Here is an 18,787-nt window from a genome sequence, read left to right as displayed (position 1 = left end):
TACCAACAGAGGGCACAATTGTTCCAAGAAATCAGCAGTTAAGCTTTGATAGGCGTAGCAATGTTCGCTTTTAAAGTAGTTGCATTTGTGACCGGCAGATTAGACTACGGTAGGCCTAATTGATTTAAATTGAGGAGTGGTGACTCAAATTTAGAGCTTAAGATCTATCTTCAAACTTTCCTTGACAGAGAAAGTTATCGTTTGATTCAAGCCACAGCTCCGAGTCCGAGAAATTGATTGGACATTTCCATGCAAAACAGGCTTCGTTTCCAGGAGCGCCTCAAAGTTTAGTGCGCTTCCCAGACCAAACCGGTTAGTCAAGATGTCCGAGGCATACTTGAAGGTTGGAAACTATCGATCCATATGCTTCCATCTTTAAAGGACGGGCACGTCTTGGTAAGGCACAATTAAGTGTTAGTGTCGCCTATATCACGCTTTTCTTTAGACTAAGTGTTACATGTCGCAAAAGTTTAAATTGTTCGAATGTTTCTTGAACCTCATCGTCTCTATTTAAAGACGTAGGCAAGTTAAGTTTTTGTTAAATTTTGTCAATGTAATCGTAATAGACACAAAAGGAGATTGGAGAAAGTCATGTGGGAATTAACCAGTTGGCGTGTTGTTCCTCCATAGAATTTCAATCAGTAATAAATGTTTTGTTAATGGTTATCAGCATAACATGTTATGGTTCTCTAGAAATAACGCCATCTGTCTTGAAAATCGAATGTTATTCACAGTGGCCTACCTTTAGCGCCACTTCGTCAGATAATTTTAGTATGAACAAAACTGTTCTTAACTACTGGTGTTATCAAAAAACAGCTTCGGGCCAAAACGGCCATGAATAAACTGCTAACTGCCTGTTTAAGAGTCCCGTGGCAGGGTTTATCGACATGAATCATATCTGCAGGAGACTGGAATGTTTACCTTTAAAAACACAACTATCCGATACTTGGCCCTGTCCCGCAGAAAGTTTCAACTAACGTTTTTGTTACCAGTGCAGTAGTTTTGTCGACATATTTTAACGTCACACAACTTGTCATTTGGAAAGCTCTTCATAGACACTGAGCAACTGTAGAAATTACTTTCAGGTGTGTGTGTGTTTAGGGGGATCCATCTTCTCTTTAACCCTCGTGCTGCCTTCGGGTCACATGACCCAAAGGTTCATAACGAACCATCGTTGTGTTTACCCAATTTTACCCAATACAAAAACAAATTAAAATAATTTTCTTTTAACCTTTGCAATGTGGGGGGTCTGAGACAGCCAACGGTTAAAAGAAAATGCTTCACTTTGTCTTTGTATGCGGTAAATCTGTCGCAATACGACGGTGGGTCACAATGACTGATGGGTCAGAATGACCCGAAGATAACACAAGGGTTAAGACTTGGTCAGTGTGTTTAGACATGTAGGTAAACCTGGAGCCTCCAGTCAGTCAGCCAGGGAGGGATAAAGGGAAAGCTTTCTGTCTGATGGTTATAGGGAGTGTCAACAGGCTGACTACCCTGCTCTAGAACAACACTCACTCCACCCTACACTGCTAACAGAGCCCTGCCCTGCACTAACACTCACTCCACCCTACACTGCTAACAGAGCCCTGCCCTGCACTAACACTCCCCCAGCCTACACTGCTAACAGAGCCCTGCCCTGCACTAACACTCCCCAAGACTACATTCCTAACCCCTAGCCCTGCCCTAGACTAACATTTACCCAGCCTCCTTAACCCTAGCCCTGCCCTAGACTAACTCACCCAGCCTACATTCCTAACCCCTAGCCCTGCCCTAGACTAACATTTACCCAGCCTCCTTAACCCTAGCCCTGCCCTAGACTAACTCACCCAGCCTACATTCCTAACCCCTAGCCCTGCCCTAGACTAACTCACCCAGCCTACATTCCTAACCCTGTCCTAGAATCACATCCTAGCCTACATTCCTAACCCTGTCCTAGAATCCCAGCCTACATTCTTAAACCTAACCTGTCCTAGAATCACATCCCAGCCTACATTCCTAACCCTAGCCTGTCCTAGAATCACATCCTAGCCTACATTCCTAACCCTATCCTGTCCTAGAATCACATCCTAGCCTCCATTCCTAACCCTGTCCTAGAATCCCAGCCTACATTCCTAACCCTAGCCTGTCCTAGACTAACACTCAACCCAGCCTACATGGCGGACACAGCCTGGCGGCCGTCTGTTTTTTGTTTTCATCCAGATGGATTGTTGCCTGGATTATTTTATAAACAGGATTTGCTTGATACAATCTAAGCCTTATAGATAAACTAATTAATACATTTACAAAAATAATCAGTAGAAATTCTTTACACAGTGTAAAATGGGAGGGGGGGATAAAAGACAGAGAGCTTTTGATCTTCAGGTTCTTCATCACTTCCTGCCGGGTTCGTCGGGACTGGAAGTTTGGTGTCTGATCACAGAATGTGATTGGCTGATAATTCCATAATTTTCCTTTCCTAAAGGAAGCCGTTTGGAGAGGAATGATGGGTGTGGTTCAGCTGCTAAAGTCCCAGTTCGTGTGTCACCTGATCATCTGCTACGTCTTCTTGGCTAGCGGCCTTCTTATCAACCTATTACAGGTCTGCACGCTCCCGCTCTGGCCAATCAACAAGCAGCTGGCTCGCAGGATCAACTGCAGGCTGGGGTACTCCATAGCTAGCCGTGAGTGCTGTCATCTGTGGGTGACTTTCTACTCTGAACAGTCCTGCAGACTTCAGGAAAGCTAGTTCTTTCTTGTTGAGTTTATAGATGATGCTTGGGCAGACAGGGTGACCTCGTTTTCAGCTCTGCCATGGCTACAGGCCTGGAGCGTTACCTAGCAACATAAGCAGTGTTGTGTAAACAGGAAGTTTGACGAATGATGATGTGATTTCCTGTTCTTATATGTGCCAGCCTTGACTTCTCGTGTGTGTCGGTGGGTGCTTGTGTGTGTGTTTGTATGTCGATGGGTGCGTGCGTGTGTGTGTGCCTCCCTTAGAGATGGTGGCAGTGCTGGAGTGGTGGTCCGGGACTGAGTGTACGTTGCACACGGACCCTGAGAGCTTCCAGCTGTACGGGAAAGAGAGCGCCATCGTTGTCCTAAACCACAACTTTGAGATCGACTTCCTGTGTGGCTGGACCTTCTGTGAGAGGTTCGGGGTTCTCGGGGTGAGAGAACAGTTGAGCTGAATAAGTGAACAAGATCAGTCTGTATTTTAATTGCTTTAGGTGTACCTGAGGGTTTTATTCTAGAGTACTTCTCTGGGCACACAAAATCCTATTCACAAACTGTCTAACTGTTAATAAAGTATCTGACTGTTATTAAAGTTTTAAATTGAGCTTTGTAATTCACACAACTTTCTCCAACGTCATCCTGTCCCTCCTGCCAGAGCTCCAAGGTGTTGGCCAAGAAGGAGCTGGCATACGTGCCTCTGATTGGCTGGATGTGGTACTTCCAGGAGATTGTGTTCTGTAAGAGGAAGTGGGAGGAGGATCGCAGAACTGTGGCCCAGAGTCTGCAGAACCTCAGGGACTACCCAGAGAAGTTCTGGGTACAGAACACATTCACATCCATCACCGTGGATCACGCACACATCTGTTGCTATAAACATGCATCTGTTTACAAGATACTGTTTACATGATGCTCATGATGTTGCTAGGTAACAATCCAGGCATGCAATATTATACTGTATGTATAATATTGTATAAAAAAGACATTCTTTTTATTTTTTCATTACATTTGATACATTTTGCAGATGTTTTTTTTTTTTTCAAAGCAAAGTAGTACTTGTACAGTAAATTAGGTCATAAAGGACAAAAAGTGCAATACTAACAATATTTTAGTTGTTAGTTGCAATGAACGGCCTGTATTTTTACCAGTCACAGTGGACCAATAACATGACCTCAGCTACATAACTCTAATAATCACATCTCAGATTGTGATCTTGGTGAACGGGTGGGTGGCCAGCGTGTCTGAAGAACACACACACACACACACACATACTTACCCTTACACATGTACCACATACAAACACACACACACACACATGCACCACAAATGCACACACGCCCTCACACACACCCCTGACCTCTGCCCTCTCACTCCTCCAGTTCCTGCTTCACTGTGAGGGGACCCGCTTCACCCCGGAGAAGCACCGTGCCAGCATGCAGGTGGCCCAGAGCAAGGGCCTGCCCAGCCTGAAGCACCACCTCCTGCCCCGCACCCGGGGCTTCTGGGTGACCGTCCAGAACCTCCGGGGAACTGGTGAGAACCCGACACAGGAGACAGATCATCACATGAACAATCACACATTCAGTCAAATGGCTGCTGTCCGAATTCAGGGACAACGCCCCTATGTTGGTGCCCATGTAGTTATTATATGACTGTGTTGTAACTGACCATGTGAATGTCAGGGACATTTTGTGGAGAGATAATATTGCTCCTTTAATGTATGAAAGGGGTTTTCAATACAATTTATATAACATCATATTTATTAATCATGGAGAGTTTAACACAATAACACAGAAACGCTATTCGCTAGACAATGCCATCTAGTTTCCTAGACAGAACCGGAGAATCCAGTAACATCAACACTTCCCAGCCGATGCACAATGAATCCCGAACCTAAAGACAGCACGCCATTTCATAGAACACAGTTCTCAAGAGTCATTGGTCCATCAGAACACAATCACTCAGCTGTCCCATGGCCCTTCTGTCATTGGCTCACTGCTTGAAAGACATTCCAACATCACAGCATCGTTTTCAAAGAACACAATCCCTCAGTACAATCAGCCAAAACAACAGTAATAAACTCTAGACCAACTGCCCAATGAACGTATTTCCCAGGTATAAAACAGCCAAGCTAGAGGTATCTTCTGTCCTCCATCCTAAGTCAGGAAATCCTGACTTAGGATTGCTCACCTGCTCACCTGTCCTTGTAAGGTCATTAACCCCCACTCAGTCTTAGTAGGGTTTTGTCAATACCAAAGCACTACAGAGACCATTCTGGTCCTGATCCCAAGGCTGATTCTGCTGCATTGCACCACGTTCTGACACCCCTGGGTTTGAATCTCAGACCTCAGACCAGCTTGTATCCAGGTCCTGGACAGCTAGCTCTGTTCTCCTTCAGACCCGTAGCGCAGAGGAGGACAAAGGTTTGAAGGACACCTTGTCACGTACTGGACTCTAACTGTCAGGAGAATGGAACTGGCAGGAGGAGATAACATTTGCAAGACAAATATAGTTGACCGCCCCAGATAGCTGCCCATGAACACAGCTACCTCTGTGTTACCTTTACATGGACTCATTTAGCAGACATTTTTATCTAAAGTGATGTCCAGATAGTGCATACAGTGAGTGTAGCTGATAGTCAAGGACCAGAACTAGAAGAGTGCAGTTCTAACATTTCAGTTCTCTGCTCTTCTTCCTGTGTAGTCGCTGCAGTTTACGATTCCACGCTGAACTTCCGGAACAACGAGAATCCCACGTTGCTGGGACTGCTCAACGGGAAGAAGTATCACGCAGATTTATATGTAAGGTACCGACAACAGTATCCTCTTCTATCGCTGTACAGTAACTCCCTTCTATAGATGAGAACTGAGTTGATTGGTGAAGTCTGATTTCCAAAGATCAAGTATGGGGACTGATCTCAGCCCATGTGACCCCCCTTCCTCTCCTCCATTTCTTGTGTGTGTGTGTGTGTGTCCCGCCCCCCTCTCTTCCCCGCAGGAGAATTCCTCTGGAGTTGGTCCCTGAAGATGAGGCAGAGTGCTCTGCTTGGCTCCACAAGCTCTACCAGGAGAAAGTCAGTATCCCACTGCAGATAATGTGCCTGTAAACCTCTAACACCGGGTCCTAACTGGATGCAAGCGCCCGACTATCACGTCAAATCAGACACTTTCTGTCCACACTGAATCCGGCATATTCACTTCTGTCACGTCATGTAAACTAGCCATGTTCCTATGACATGTCATGTCATGGTGTGTATTGTTAATGTTACTCCCCTAACCCTCATTTTGAGTTGATAATGTTGTTAACGGGTAACGTTATAGCCTAGAGGTTCATGTTAGAGGTTTTAATGTTAGAGGGTTTAATGTTAGAGGGTTTAATGTTAGAGGGGTTAATGTTAGAGGGTTTAATGTTAGAGGGTTTAATGTTAGAGGGTTTAATGTTAGAGGGTTTAATGTTAGAGGGGTTAATGTTAGAGGGTTTAATGTTAGAGGGGTTAATGTTAGAGGGTTTAATGTTAGAGGGTTTAATGTTAGAGGGTTTAATGTTAGAGGGTTTAATGTTAGAGGGGTTAATGTTAGAGGGGTTAATGTTAGAGGGTTTAATGTTAGAGGTTTTAATGTTAGAGGGTTTAATGTTAGAGGGGTTAATGTTAGAGGGTTTAATGTTAGAGGGGTTAATGTTAGAGGGTTTAATGTTAGAGGGGTTAATGTTAGAGGGTTTAATGTTAGAGGGTTTAATGTTAGAGGGGTTAATGTTAGAGGGTTTAATGTTAGAGGGGTTAATGTTAGAGGGTTTAATGTTAGAGGGTTTAATGTTAGAGGGTTTAATGTTAGAGGGGTTATTGTTAGAGGGTTTAATGTTAGAGGGGTTATTGTTAATGTTAGAAGGGTTAATGTTAGAGGAGTTACTGTTAGAGGGGTTCATGTTTGTTAGAGGTTAGTGTTAATATTAGAGGGGTTAATATTAATGTTAGAATGTTCATGTTAGATAGGTTAATATTCATGTTAGAAGGGGTAATGTTAGAGGGGTTCATTTTAATGTTAGGGAGGTTAGTGTTAATGTTAGAGAGGGTAATGTTAGTCAACATTAGTGGATAATGTTAATGTGGTTGATGTATGGGTAATCTTGGAGTGGTTGATGGCATCCACCTCATTCGTGCTGGTTTGTTTCTGTATTCCCCTCAGGACCAGTTCCAGGAGCTTTACGCCCAGACTGGCCGGTTCCCAGGGCCCACTTTGAGCCTCCCTCGTCGGGCCTGGTCCTTACTCAACTGGCTGGTCTGGGCGGGCCTGCTGCTCTACCCCTTGGGCCTGGTGTTGGCGCAGCTGGTCCAGTCCGGGTCCACCTGCAACATCCTGGCCTCCCTCTGCCTGTGCTCCATGGGTAGGGTCCTGGGTCACGGTTGGGGGGTATGGAGCGTGCTTCAGGACATCAGTAGTGATAACTCCTGAGTATCGTTGATGTTATAACCCCTGCAAATGATGTCCACCTGGGTTGCATCATCATCAACAGTTTGTCTGTGTGAATGAAGAGCCAACAAACCTGTGTTGATCTTCGTGATCTGAAACCGTTAAGCAGATCTGAGTCAGAGCATGCAGCTCCAGTCTAGCAGACCTGAGTCAGAGCATGCAGCTCCAGTCTAGCAAACCTGAGTCAGAGCATGCAGCTCCAGTCTAACAGATCTGAGTCGGAGCATGCAGCTCCAGTCTAACATACCTGAGCCGGAGCATGCAGCTCCAGTCCAACAGACCTGAGTCGGAGCATGCAGCTCCAGTCTAACAGATCTGAGTCAGAGCATGCAGCTCCAGTCTAGCAAACCTGAGTCGGAGCATGCAGCTCCAGTCTAGCAGACCTGAGTCGGAGCATGCAGCTCCAGTCCAACATACCTGAGTCGGAGCATGCAGCTCCAGTCTAACAGACCTGAGTCAGAGCATGCAGCTCCAGTCTAGCAGACCTGAGTCGGAGCATGCAGCTCCAGTCCAACAGACCTGAGTCGGAGCATGCAGCTCCAGTCTAGCAGACCTGAGTCGGAGCATGCAGCTCCAGTCCAACAGACCTGAGTCGGAGCATGCAGCTCCAGTCCAACAGACCTGAGCCGGAGCATGCAGCTCCAGTCCAGCAGACCTGAGTCGGAGCATGCAGCTCCAGTCTAACAGACCTGAGTCAGAGCATGCAGCTCCAGTCTAACAAACCTGAGTCAGAGCATGCAGCTCCAGTCTAGCAAACCTGAGTCGGAGCATGCAGCTCCAGTCTAACAGATCTGAGTCATAGCATGCAGCTCCAGTCTAGCAGACCTGAGTCGGAGCATGCAGCTCCAGTCTAACAGACCTGAGTCGGAGCATGCAGCTCCAGTCCAACAGACCTGAGTCAGAGCATGCAGCTCCAGTCCAACAGACCTGAGTCAGAGCATGCAGCTCCAGTCTAGCAAACCTGAGTCGGAGCATGCAGCTCCAGTCTAACAGATCTGAGTCATAGCATGCAGCTCCAGTCTAGCAGACCTGAGTCGGAGCATGCAGCTCCAGTCTAACAGACCTGAGTCGGAGCATGCAGCTCCAGTCCAACAGACCTGAGTCGGAGCATGCAGCTCCAGTCTAACAGATCTGAGTCAGAGCATGCAGCTCCAGTCTAACAGACCTGAGTCAGAGCATGCAGCTCCAGTCTAACAAACCTGAGTCAGAGCATGCAGCTCCAGTCTAGCAAACCTGAGTCGGAGCATGCAGCTCCTGTCTAACAGATCTGAGTCATAGCATGCAGCTCCAGTCTAGCAGACCTGAGTCGGAGCATGCAGCTCCAGTCTAACAGACCTGAGTCGGAGCATGCAGCTCCAGTCCAACAGACCTGAGTCAGAGCATGCAGCTCCAGTCTAGCAAACCTGAGTCGGAGCATGCAGCTCCAGTCTAGCAGACCTGAGTCATAGCATGCAGCTCCAGTCTAGCAGACCTGAGCCGGAGCATGCAGCTCCAGTCCAACAGACCTGAGTCGGAGCATGCAGCTCCAGTCTAGCAGACCTGAGTCATAGCATGCAGCTCCAGTCCAGCAGACCTGAGTCGGAGCATGCAGCTCCAGTCCAACAGACCTGAGTCGGAGCATGCAGCTCCAGTCTAACAGACCTGAGTCAGAGCATGCAGCTCCAGTCTAACAGACCTGAGTCAGAGCATGCAGCACCAGTCTAACAAACCTGAGTCAGAGCATGCAGCTCCAGTCTAACAGACCTGAGTCAGAGCATGCAGCTCCAGTCTAACAGACCTGAGTCAGAGTAGTAATCTGTCCTCTCCCCTGTTCTGCCCTCAGCTTCAGCAGGAGTGCGCTGGATGATCGGACAGACAGAGATCAACAGGGGCTCCAGCTACGGGGTGAAGGAGAGAAACACCTTGAACACCTGAGATGTTACCTGCCTTCAAACCAGACCAGCATGCTCAGACCCGCCTTCAAACCAGACCTGCATGCTCAGACCTGCCTTCAAACCAGAGCTGCATGCTCAGACCTGTCTACGCCAACACAATCCTGAGGCCAAACCTGCCTGCACACTGAATATGCTGATGCCAAAGGCCCTCATCTGCCCTGAAGCAGTCTAGTAGAACAGGACCAGCCCCACCGGACCACAGCCTTGCAGGCTGCAGATAGACTGTAGTTCAGCTTAATAAAATGGTCAGGTGTGTTTGTTATGGGTACTAGCTGTACATTTGTTTTTGTCTGCATGTTTGCAGAGAAAGCTTTGCTCCATTTCTACTCATAGTAAAAACAAATGCATTTCAAACCAAAGATACTGCATACATGAAGCTGTACTTTCTACATGCACTATTTGTCTGTTGCTTTGAAAAAAAAATATTCGACATGAATAAACATGTAAATGTAATGCATCTGCGTAGTGAATGACCAGACCACAGAGAAATGACGACATACTCAGTGTTTCTTAAAAAAAAAGGCTTGCTTTATTGTTTTTACATAACACATGAAGAGCAGCAGGGGTTCATACGTGTGTGTCAGTTTGCGTGTGTGTGTGTATATGAGTGTGTCTGTTCTCAGCAGCAGGGAGGGAGTGGGCTTGATTTCTCTCCTCTTAATGGTTATGCTCCGGTCATGTGACTAGCCCACCAGTCATGTGACTAGCCCACCAGAGAAGGTGTGAAGCTTTGCCCATGTGACAGCCCCAGACCAACTGGCTAACATGGGGCTCCTGGACCAGCCCTGGAGGAGAGATCTGAAGACTGAACTCAAACGTCCTCCCTTGTTTGTGCTTCAGCCTGTGAGTGTTGTACTGATGGCTGATTGCATATTTGGGTGGTGAGCTACACACTCCTAACACGAGTGTGTGTGCGTGTGTGTGTGTGTGAGGTCGCATCCACAGAGAGGGTTTCACCCCCCGCCCCACCACCCCCTCAGGTTAAAAGTGCCACAGCTTTGATCTTGTTCATATCCCTCGCTTTAGCACTTCCCATCTTCATGTTTTCTTTCTTCCATTCCCGGTGACATCATCAGAGGTGGAGATAATTACTTTATATTGTTTTATACAAGGATCCAAGCCCAATCCGTTATTACAGTATTTACAATTCACCCCCCCCCCCCCCCCCCACAAGAGGCCATATTAGGACTTCCTTCTTCCATGTTCCAGTTCCCTCTTAAATTATGAAATCTTCGTACAGTTCGTCAGTTAGGATGCATGTGCCGTCAGCCTGAAGTTCCACCTCCTCCACGTCCTCTTGCTCCAGTGACAGCTTCCTGTTACCCACAAGCCCTTGCCCAGCATGTACAGCAGTGCTACAGAAAAGTGTAAACATTCCAGTTTCAGGTTCCCCCTCACTCCTCATCTGTGCACACCTGGAGAGAGAGAGTGGAGAGCAAGAGAGGGAGAAGGGGGTCAGGGGGTGGAGAGAGAGGACTGCTGTTAAACCATGGTTCCATGTGACGCCTGTTATCCTGATTGAATCACACCAGCATGTGACTGACTGTGTGTTTCTCTGTCTCTCTAACATACAAGCGTGCATTGGTCCAGCGCATTCTCAGTAGTGATCACATGGTCATCATCATCTACTGGTGAACAGAGCTCAGTCACAAAGAACCATAAACAAGTATTTGAGGTGTGTTGGATTCACCTCAGAGGCTGAGCGGTTCCACTCTTGAGAATGGTTCAATTTGGGTGACCGCACCAGAACTTCCATAAACAAACACATCTCAAGAACAGGACAGTAATTCCTGTGCAAGAGAGAGACACTACTGGAGACCAGGACCAGCCTGTACACCAGGACAGGACTGGTCCAGGTCAACACCCCCAACTGTGCTTGTGAATCCAGGTCTGGCCCATGCAAACATGCCCTGTCACTTCCTGCCTGAACAGGAAGCCAGTGAGAGGTTGTCGCGGGACGGACCTTGACGAAGGGGTGGTCGAGCAGCATGCTGGCGGTCCAGCGGCGCTTGGGCTCGCTCTCCAGGCAGTGGGACAGGAAGTCCTTCCCCTCCCGGCTCAGCTTGTCAGGGATGGGCGGCTTGTGGCCCATGCCCACCTTGTACATGATCTGGAAGTTGTGCTCGTACTCATGCCATGGCCTCTGCGGGGGGGGGGGGGGGGGGGGGGGGGGACGTACAGAAAGAGACACAGGGTATAGGGAGAGACACCTGTAGTACCATGTATGGCCACAAGGTGTCCCCATCTGCCATCTGCTGATGGGGCGCAGCCTGCAGTATGCGTGCAGTCGTACCTTGCCGGTGACCATCTCAATGAGGACACAGCCCAGGCTCCAGATGTCGGCTGCACGGCCGTGACCCTCGCCCTTCGCCCGTGTGATCACCTCCGGGGCCATGTATGCTGGGGGGAGAAGACCGTCACTAGGACACAGGGGGCTAGCATACAAGGGGCTAGGACACAGGGGGCTAGGACACAGGGGGCTAGGACACAGGGGGCTAGGACACAGGGGGCTAGGACACAGGGGGCTAGGACACAGGGGGCTAGGACACAGCTCCAACTCTGATCATCAACACCGTAAACCTGCAGGACAGGTGGCCTCCACGGTAACAAGGTTGGTAGAACCCATGAGTTTGTGGGCTCTACTTCTAACATGCAGTGAGACTGTACTGGTGGTGCCACAGCTCCCCCTGATGGTCACATTCAGAGTACAGCAGCTCACCTTCCCGAGCAGGAACCACAAAAATATAACTACAAGCAGGGTTTTTTGGGCGGATGATTGCATCCATGCTCTATGCAGCAGTGGCCTCTAGTGGCGGCAGCAGGCGATGGCAGGCAGAGCGTCTCACCTGCGGTGCCCATGGTACTGTTCACCTCTCCAGGCATGGTCTGGGCGTTGTTCTTCAGCTTCACCGAGCAGCCGAAGTCACCCAGCTTGATCAGGCCCGACGACGTCAGGAAGATGTTTGCTCCTTCAACCAGAACAGCAAATAGCACTTCAGACAGCACCTCCACACTTCAGACAGCACCTCCACACTTCAGACAGCACCTCCACACCCCAGCTACACTCAAAAACAGGGCTGCAAAGTGGGCTATGAAGAGTTTGTGATAATTGTGTGCGTCGGAGTGAGTGTGTGTATATATGTATGCGTGTGTATGTGCGTGCGTGTATATGCGAACCTTTGATGTCTCGGTGCACGATGCCGTGCTCGTGCAGCACGTTGATCGCCGTGGTGATCTGCTTGCTGTAGAGGCGGATGACGTGCTCCTGAAGCCCCAGCCTGGACACCTCCTCCAGGGTGCCCTCGTCACAGTACTCCATGAAGATATACATCTCCTCCTGGCCCCAGGGGAGGAGGAGGAGAGGATGGGAGGGAGGAGGGGGAGAGGGAGAGGAGGGGAGGGAGGGAGGAGGGGGAGAGGGAGAGGAGGGGAGGGAGGGAGGAGGGGATCATAGTTAGTCTCACATGTAATCAGCTTTCATACAGATTTTAAAGGTGTCATTTCTGAGTATGACATGAAAGGACTTGTAACCGACTACACTGCCTGCCAGTTTCCTACCCGGTGGACCTCCACTCCAAAGTAGCGGACCAGGTTGGGGTGCTTGATGCCCTCGAAGATCTTCAGTTCATCTGCCGTCTCCTTGATGGTCTTGTGGTCGTTGGGTTGGAAGCGGATCTGTTGGACAGAGACCAGAACTAAGCGTTGCTAGACCTAACCCTCTACTGGGGCGCAGGCCCCGAATCATTATGCATACAGTTCAGGGACGCAAGTTTGATATCAGCTTTGGTAGGGACATCAATAGTTAATGCAAGTGTGCAGCTATTTATTTTGCCATAACTTGAGCGCAAATACTGTTTTTTGAGCTTTGTGTAATATAATACGTTGGACTCATGTTGTTGTTTGAGTCAAAATAAGATGACTTCGAAACTTTCTTTCGTTTCTTCATGTTTTCTTAGCCTGCCTCAGTTCTGACGTGCGTGCCGACACCTGGACTGATGTGTGCGTGCTGCAGTGGCTGTTACAGCAAGCACAGAAGAGCGTGCAGACACGGAACTCTGCGTCCACGCATCACTTTGTGTTTTTGGTTAAACTACGTTGATTTTACATGCGTTGATTGGATTCAAGCTAAATGAATGCACTGACTAATGAAGTCAATTGTTAAAACTCAAACTCTTTAAAAAGAAATCTTCTGGGGCACGTGCCCCAGTAAAAAGGGTCTAGCGACGGCCCTGACTAAGAGAGACCAGAATTAAGAGAGATCAGAACATAGAGGATTACCAGACAGAGGGGCGGGACCACATACCTCCTTCATGGCCATGAGCTCTCCTGTGTCCACATTGATACAGGTGTACACCTTCCCATACTGGCCCTCACCTGTAACGAGGGAGCGGGAGAGTGTGAGAGAGAAGACTGATAATGACATGGAGGTCTAGGAGGGAAGTATGGTCTGATCTACTTTGTTGCCCTAACTGCCCCATATGTTGTTACCCCTGGGGCAGTTCCATACCCCTATTGTTGCCCCTGGGGCAGTTCCATACCCCTATTGTTGCCCCTGAGGCAGTTCCATACCCATATTGTTGCCCCTGGGCCAGTTCCATACCTATCTTGTTGCCCCTCTGCCATTTGAAGGTGACCTTGCGCAGGCCCACGTGCATGACGTTGTCGTAGGACTTGGGGGTGTGGCACACCTGGCCGATGATGTTGCGCTGCTTCATGACGGCGTAGCGCTTCTCCTCAAAGGAGCGGATCGAGCTACGCACCGACTCCATGGGGTTCTGACGGGCGGCCGTGTCTGGGGGGGACAGAGGGAGAAGGAGAGGGATGGAGAGGAGAGGGATGGAGGGGAGAGGAGAGAGATGGAGAGGAGAGAGATGGAGAGGAGAGGGATGGAGAGGGATGTAGAGGAGAGAGATGGAGAGGAGAGGGATGGAGAGAAGAGAGATGGAGAGGAGAGAGATGGAGAGGAGAGAGATGGCGAGGAGAGAGATGGCGAGGAGAGAGATGGAGAGGAGAGGGATGTAGAGGAGAGAGATGGAGAGGAGAGGGATGTAGAGGAGAGAGATGGAGAGGAGAGGGATGGAGAGGAGGGATGTAGAGGAGAGAGATGGAGAGGAGAGAGATGGAGAGGAGACAGGAAGGAAAGCAGGTGAGGGTGGGGTTAAGAGAATGAACTGGTCTCTGATTTGATGTTTGACCCAGGCTGTAAAAGGTCAGGCGGTGATGTCATCACAGTTCTCACCTTTTGATTGGCTGAGGAAGGTGCGGAGTTCCCAGCTCCTGCGTGCTGTGCTGCTGGGGTCTCCCTTTGGGTACGAGGGCTCTGGAAAACAACATCACCATCAACACTAAGCACAGGAACCCCCTGGAAAACAACATCACCATCAACACTAAAGCACAGGAACCCCCTGGAAAACAACATCACCATCAACACTAAAGCACAGGAACCCCCTGGAAAACAACATCACCATCAACACTAAGCACAGGAACCCCCTGGAAAACATTATAACACTTAACACTATTAGAAACATCCCACACCCACCAGTATGACAGACAGGATGAGAGACAGAGAGACAGGATGTCAGGCAGACAGACAGGATGTCAGACAGACAGTGTTTCCTTTAGGATTTTTTTTTGCAGTGGGGGCAGGTCTGTCCAAACAACAAAAACAACAACAACTAATGTAATAGTCTACTGTCTAATAATTAATGTAATATTGTACATATTTTCGTCCCATTTCCCCTAAAGCAATAAGGTTAGGCTACTTAAGGACAGCCCTTTCAGTCATAAAGTATTCTTCTAAATGGCATAAATGCTGCCAATTAATAATTGAAGTGACAACTTATTGTAAATGGTCAACAGCCTAGCCTATCGATTAAGGTAGGCCACTCTAAAGCATGTGTCCACTGTCTGCTTAATTTGATCGGCTAAGCATTCTGTAGCAAATAATAACAATAAACCCACTATTAATGACATTATCTTAATGCAGTGTAATGCAGTGTAACTACTTCAGCATAATAATGCACCTAAAATACACACGTGAGCAAGAGCGTTCAGCAATCGCTATCGAATCAACAGCCACGTGCAATTTAGCTAGCAGGTGAAGAATACAAAACGAAAATCACCAGTTAATACAATTACGAATACAATAACAGGCTTAAATGAACTGACAGTATAAGTAATACGACATATATGGACGCACACACGCAATCTCAATTGCGGTGTGAAGCGTGTGTCCGTGCTATTCTCCGACATGCACTCTAGCAATCACTGCTGAGAGACGGCCTTTTGTACAGCCCTATTTCTGATACCGTGGCGGCAAGAATCTTGCCGTGGCAGGCCGCCACGCCAAAATCAACATAGAGGAAACACTAAGACAGGATGACAGGCAGACAGACAGGACGTCAGGCAGACAGACAGGACGTCAGGCAGACAGACAGGACGTCAGGCAGACAGACAGGACGTCAGGCAGACAGACAGGACGTCAGGCAGACGGACAGGACGTCAGGCAGACGGACAGGAAGTCGTCATCTCTCCTACCTTCCCTGTCCTCCGTGGGGCTGGAGTGACGACTAAGAGACTTGAACTGCAGCTCAGCAGCCACCGAGGACAGACGGTCGCTCTCATGGAGATTACAGCCCCTGGAGAGACAAGAGAGACCAGGGGAGAGAGAGAGACCAGGGGAGAGACAGAGACCAGGGGAGAGACAGAGACCAGGGGAGAGACAGAGACCAGGGGAGAGAGCCCAGGAAAGAGAGAGAGCCCAGGAGAGAGAGAGAGACCAGTGGAGAGACCAGGGGAGAGACCAGGGGAGAGAGAGTTCAAGGGAGAGACCAGTGGAAAGAGACCAGGAAAGAGAGAGAGACCGGAGTAGAGACCAGGGAAGAGAGACCAGAGTAGAGACCAGTGGAAAGACCAAGGGAGTGACCAAGGGAAAGAGACCAGGAAAGAGAGAGAAACCAGGGGAAAGAGACCAGGAAAAAGAGAGAGACCAAGGGAGACAGAGAGACCAGAGTAGAGAGACCAGGGAAGAAAGAGAGAGACCATGGAAGAGCAGAGGAAAAAGAGTGAGCAGATAATGAAGTTAGTAGACGGATCAGGAGAAACGAGGAGAAAAGGAGAAAGACCAGAACAGGAGAGAGAGCAGAGAAGAGAATGAGAGAGAGCAGAGGATGAATAGGAAGCAGGCAGGAAACATCAGTATCAATAGCAAGACTCTCTATACACTGTCATGCAGCAGCACAGCTGTTGGACTGCTGGTCTATTCTCTGTCCTAACTAACACACCATGACACACACACACGATGACACACAACAGTGTAGCAGGCAGTGTGGCATGCTTGCACAGGACAGGACACAGTATAGAGCAGGACACGTCTAGGAGGAACAGCCAGACAGGGCAGCATCAAGAGTTAGCAGGACATACACTCTCTCTCTCCCCCATCTCCCTCTCGCCCATTCTCTCTCGCCCATTCTCTCTCGCCCATTCTCTCTCTTGCTCTCTCTCTCTTAGAGGTAGTTTGTGTCTTTAACTCCTTGTGATGTATCAAACTACTGCTGTACAGTCAAGAGTATACTGCAGTCTTTACCATGGGAGAGGGTGGGCGTGGCTCAGCGGTTAGAACATCTGACTACAGATCTAGAGACAGTTCAAACCCCGCTCTGTTGGTCGCTTTGGATCATAGTGGCACCAAAATGAATATCGTATTAATGTTTCATATGAAGGTTTCTATATTGAGTGAGGACAGTCAGACTTGCAGGGGCCAGGCCATGCCTGCTCTATGGGCTCGGGTTCTGACAGTGAGGACAGTCAGACTTGCAGGGGCCAGGCCATGCCTGCTCTATGGGCTCGGGTTCTGACAGTGAGGACAGTCAGACTTGCAGGGGCCAGGCCATGCCTGCTCTATGGGCTCGGGTTCTGACAGGACCACTTGATCCTTGGGAGCTGGCAGAGGCACAATAACATCTGGGACTTGAGCTTATAGTCAAGCTGAAGCACCTCTTAATCAATAAGAATTTAGTTTGGGGAGAGAGGGAGAGCCCAGGGATGTGGGGGGAGAAGGGCATGGGAGGGATGTGGGGGAGAAGGGCATGGGAGGGATGTGGGGGGAGAAGGGCATGGGAGGGATGTGGGGGAGAAGGGCATGGGAGGGATGTGGGGGAGAAGGATGTGGGGGAGAAGGGCATGGGAGGGATGTGGGGGAGAAGGGCATGGGAGGGATGGGGGGGAGAAGGGCATGGGAGGGATGTGGGGGAGAAGGGCATGGGAGGGATGTGGGGGGAGAAGGGCATGGGAGGGATGTGGGGGAGAAGGGCATGGGAGGGATGTGGGGGGAGAAGGGCATGGGAGGGATGGGGGGGGAGAAGGGCATGGGAGGGATGTGGGGGAGAAGGGCATGGGAGGGATGGGGGGGGAGAAGGGCATGGGAGGGATGGGGGGGGAGAAGGGCATGGGAGGGATGGGGGGGGAGAAGGGCATGGGAGGGATGTGGGGGGAGAAGGGCATGGGAGGGATGTGGGGGGAGAAGGGCATGGGAGGGATGTGGGGGGAGAAGGGCATGGGAGGGATGGGGGGGAGAAGGGCATGGGAGGGATGGGGGGGAGAAGGGCATGGGAGGGATGTGGGGGAGAAGGGCATGGGAGGGATGTGGGGGAGAAGGGCATGGGAGGGATGTGGGGGGGAGAAGGGCATGGGAGGGATGTGGGGGGAGAAGGGCATGGGAGGGATGGGGGGGGAGAAGGGCATGGGAGGGATGTGGGGGAGAAGGGCATGGGAGGGATGTGGGGGAGAAGGATGTGGGGGAGAAGGGCATGGGAGGGATGTGGGGGGAGAAGGGCATGGGAGGGATGTGGGGGAGAAGGGCATGGGAGGGATGTGGGGGAGAAGGATGTGGGGGAGAAGGGCATGGGAGGGATGTGGGGGAGAAGGGCATGGGAGGGATGGGGGGGAGAAGGGCATGGGAGGGATGTGGGGGAGAAGGGCATGGGAGGGATGTGGGGGAGAAGGGCATGGGAGGGATGTGGGGGGAGAAGGGCATGGGAGGGATGTGGGGGAGAAGGGCATGGGAGGGATGTGGGGGGAGAAGGGCATGGGAGGGATGGGGGGGGAGAAGGGCATGGGAGGGATGTGGGGGAGAAGGGCATGGGAGGGATGGGGGGGGAGAAGGGCATGGGAGGGATGGGGGGGGAGAAGGGCATGGGAGGGATGTGGGGGGAGAAGGGCATGGGAGGGATGTGGGGGGAGAAGGGCATGGGAGGGATGTGGGGGGAGAAGGGCATGGGAGGGATGGGGGGGAGAAGGGCATGGGAGGGATGGGGGGGAGAAGGGCATGGGAGGGATGTGGGGGAGAAGGGCATGGGAGGGATGTGGGGGAGAAGGGCATGGGAGGGATGTGGGGGAGAAGGGCATGGGAGGGATGTGGGGGGGAGAAGGGCATGGGAGGGATGTGGGGGGAGAAGGGCATGGGAGGGATGGGGGGGGAGAAGGGCATGGGAGGGATGTGGGGGGAGAAGGGCATGGGAGGGATGTGGGGGAGAAGGGCATGGGAGGGATGGGGGGGGGAGAAGGGCATGGGAGGGATGTGGGGGGAGAAGGGCATGGGAGGGATGGGGGGGAGAAGGGCATGGGAGGGATGGGGGGGGGAGAAGGGCATGGGAGGGATGTGGGGGGAGAAGG

General features: G+C 50.3%; 2 protein-coding genes across 4 annotated transcripts in view; one reads left to right on the top strand and one right to left on the bottom strand.

The window, feature by feature from the left end:
- Nucleotides 1-224: 224 nt before the first annotated feature.
- agpat4 (1-acylglycerol-3-phosphate O-acyltransferase 4 (lysophosphatidic acid acyltransferase, delta)) lies at nt 225-9,568 on the top strand. The gene is made up of 9 exons (XM_062463021.1): nt 225-396; nt 2,465-2,663; nt 2,980-3,149; nt 3,371-3,532; nt 4,092-4,245; nt 5,416-5,518; nt 5,710-5,785; nt 6,897-7,095; nt 9,004-9,568. The coding sequence occupies exons 1-9, from the start codon at nt 364-366 to the stop codon at nt 9,093-9,095; spliced, it is 1,188 nt and encodes a 395-aa protein (XP_062319005.1). The 5' UTR covers nt 225-363; the 3' UTR covers nt 9,096-9,568.
- A 59-nt stretch (nt 9,569-9,627) lies between these two features.
- The window catches only part of map3k4 (mitogen-activated protein kinase kinase kinase 4), a 33,856-nt gene continuing 24,696 nt past the window's right edge, over nt 9,628-18,787 (bottom strand). For all 3 annotated transcript variants that reach the window (XM_062463018.1, XM_062463017.1, XM_062463019.1), the window contains 10 exons: nt 15,653-15,753; nt 14,355-14,435; nt 13,716-13,907; nt 13,419-13,489; nt 12,674-12,790; nt 12,293-12,452; nt 11,962-12,084; nt 11,409-11,515; nt 11,079-11,258; nt 9,628-10,530 (listed from right to left, as the gene is read on the bottom strand). In XM_062463018.1, the coding sequence (XP_062319002.1) occupies nt 10,510-10,530; nt 11,079-11,258; nt 11,409-11,515; nt 11,962-12,084; nt 12,293-12,452; nt 12,674-12,790; nt 13,419-13,489; nt 13,716-13,907; nt 14,355-14,435; nt 15,653-15,753 (1,153 nt within the window). In that variant the 3' untranslated portion in view covers nt 9,628-10,509. The remainder of the gene's footprint in view (nt 10,531-11,078; nt 11,259-11,408; nt 11,516-11,961; nt 12,085-12,292; nt 12,453-12,673; nt 12,791-13,418; nt 13,490-13,715; nt 13,908-14,354; nt 14,436-15,652; nt 15,754-18,787) is intronic.

The sequence above is a fragment of the Osmerus eperlanus genome, chromosome 6 (assembly GCF_963692335.1).
Source record: "Osmerus eperlanus chromosome 6, fOsmEpe2.1, whole genome shotgun sequence".
Taxonomy (NCBI): domain Eukaryota; kingdom Metazoa; phylum Chordata; class Actinopteri; order Osmeriformes; family Osmeridae; genus Osmerus; species Osmerus eperlanus.
This window is presented reverse-complemented; position numbering and strand designations above follow the sequence as displayed.

Excerpts from the sequence above, each read along its gene's own strand:
- agpat4 (XM_062463021.1), top strand. The coding sequence starts at position 364 with ATGCTTCCATCTTTAAAGGACGGGCACGTCTTG. Across the intron at positions 3,150-3,370 it reads AGAGGTTCGGGGTTCTCGGG|AGCTCCAAGGTGTTGGCCAA; the intron begins GTGAGAGAACAG and ends CCCTCCTGCCAG. Across the intron at positions 4,246-5,415 it reads CCAGAACCTCCGGGGAACTG|TCGCTGCAGTTTACGATTCC; the intron begins GTGAGAACCCGA and ends CTTCCTGTGTAG.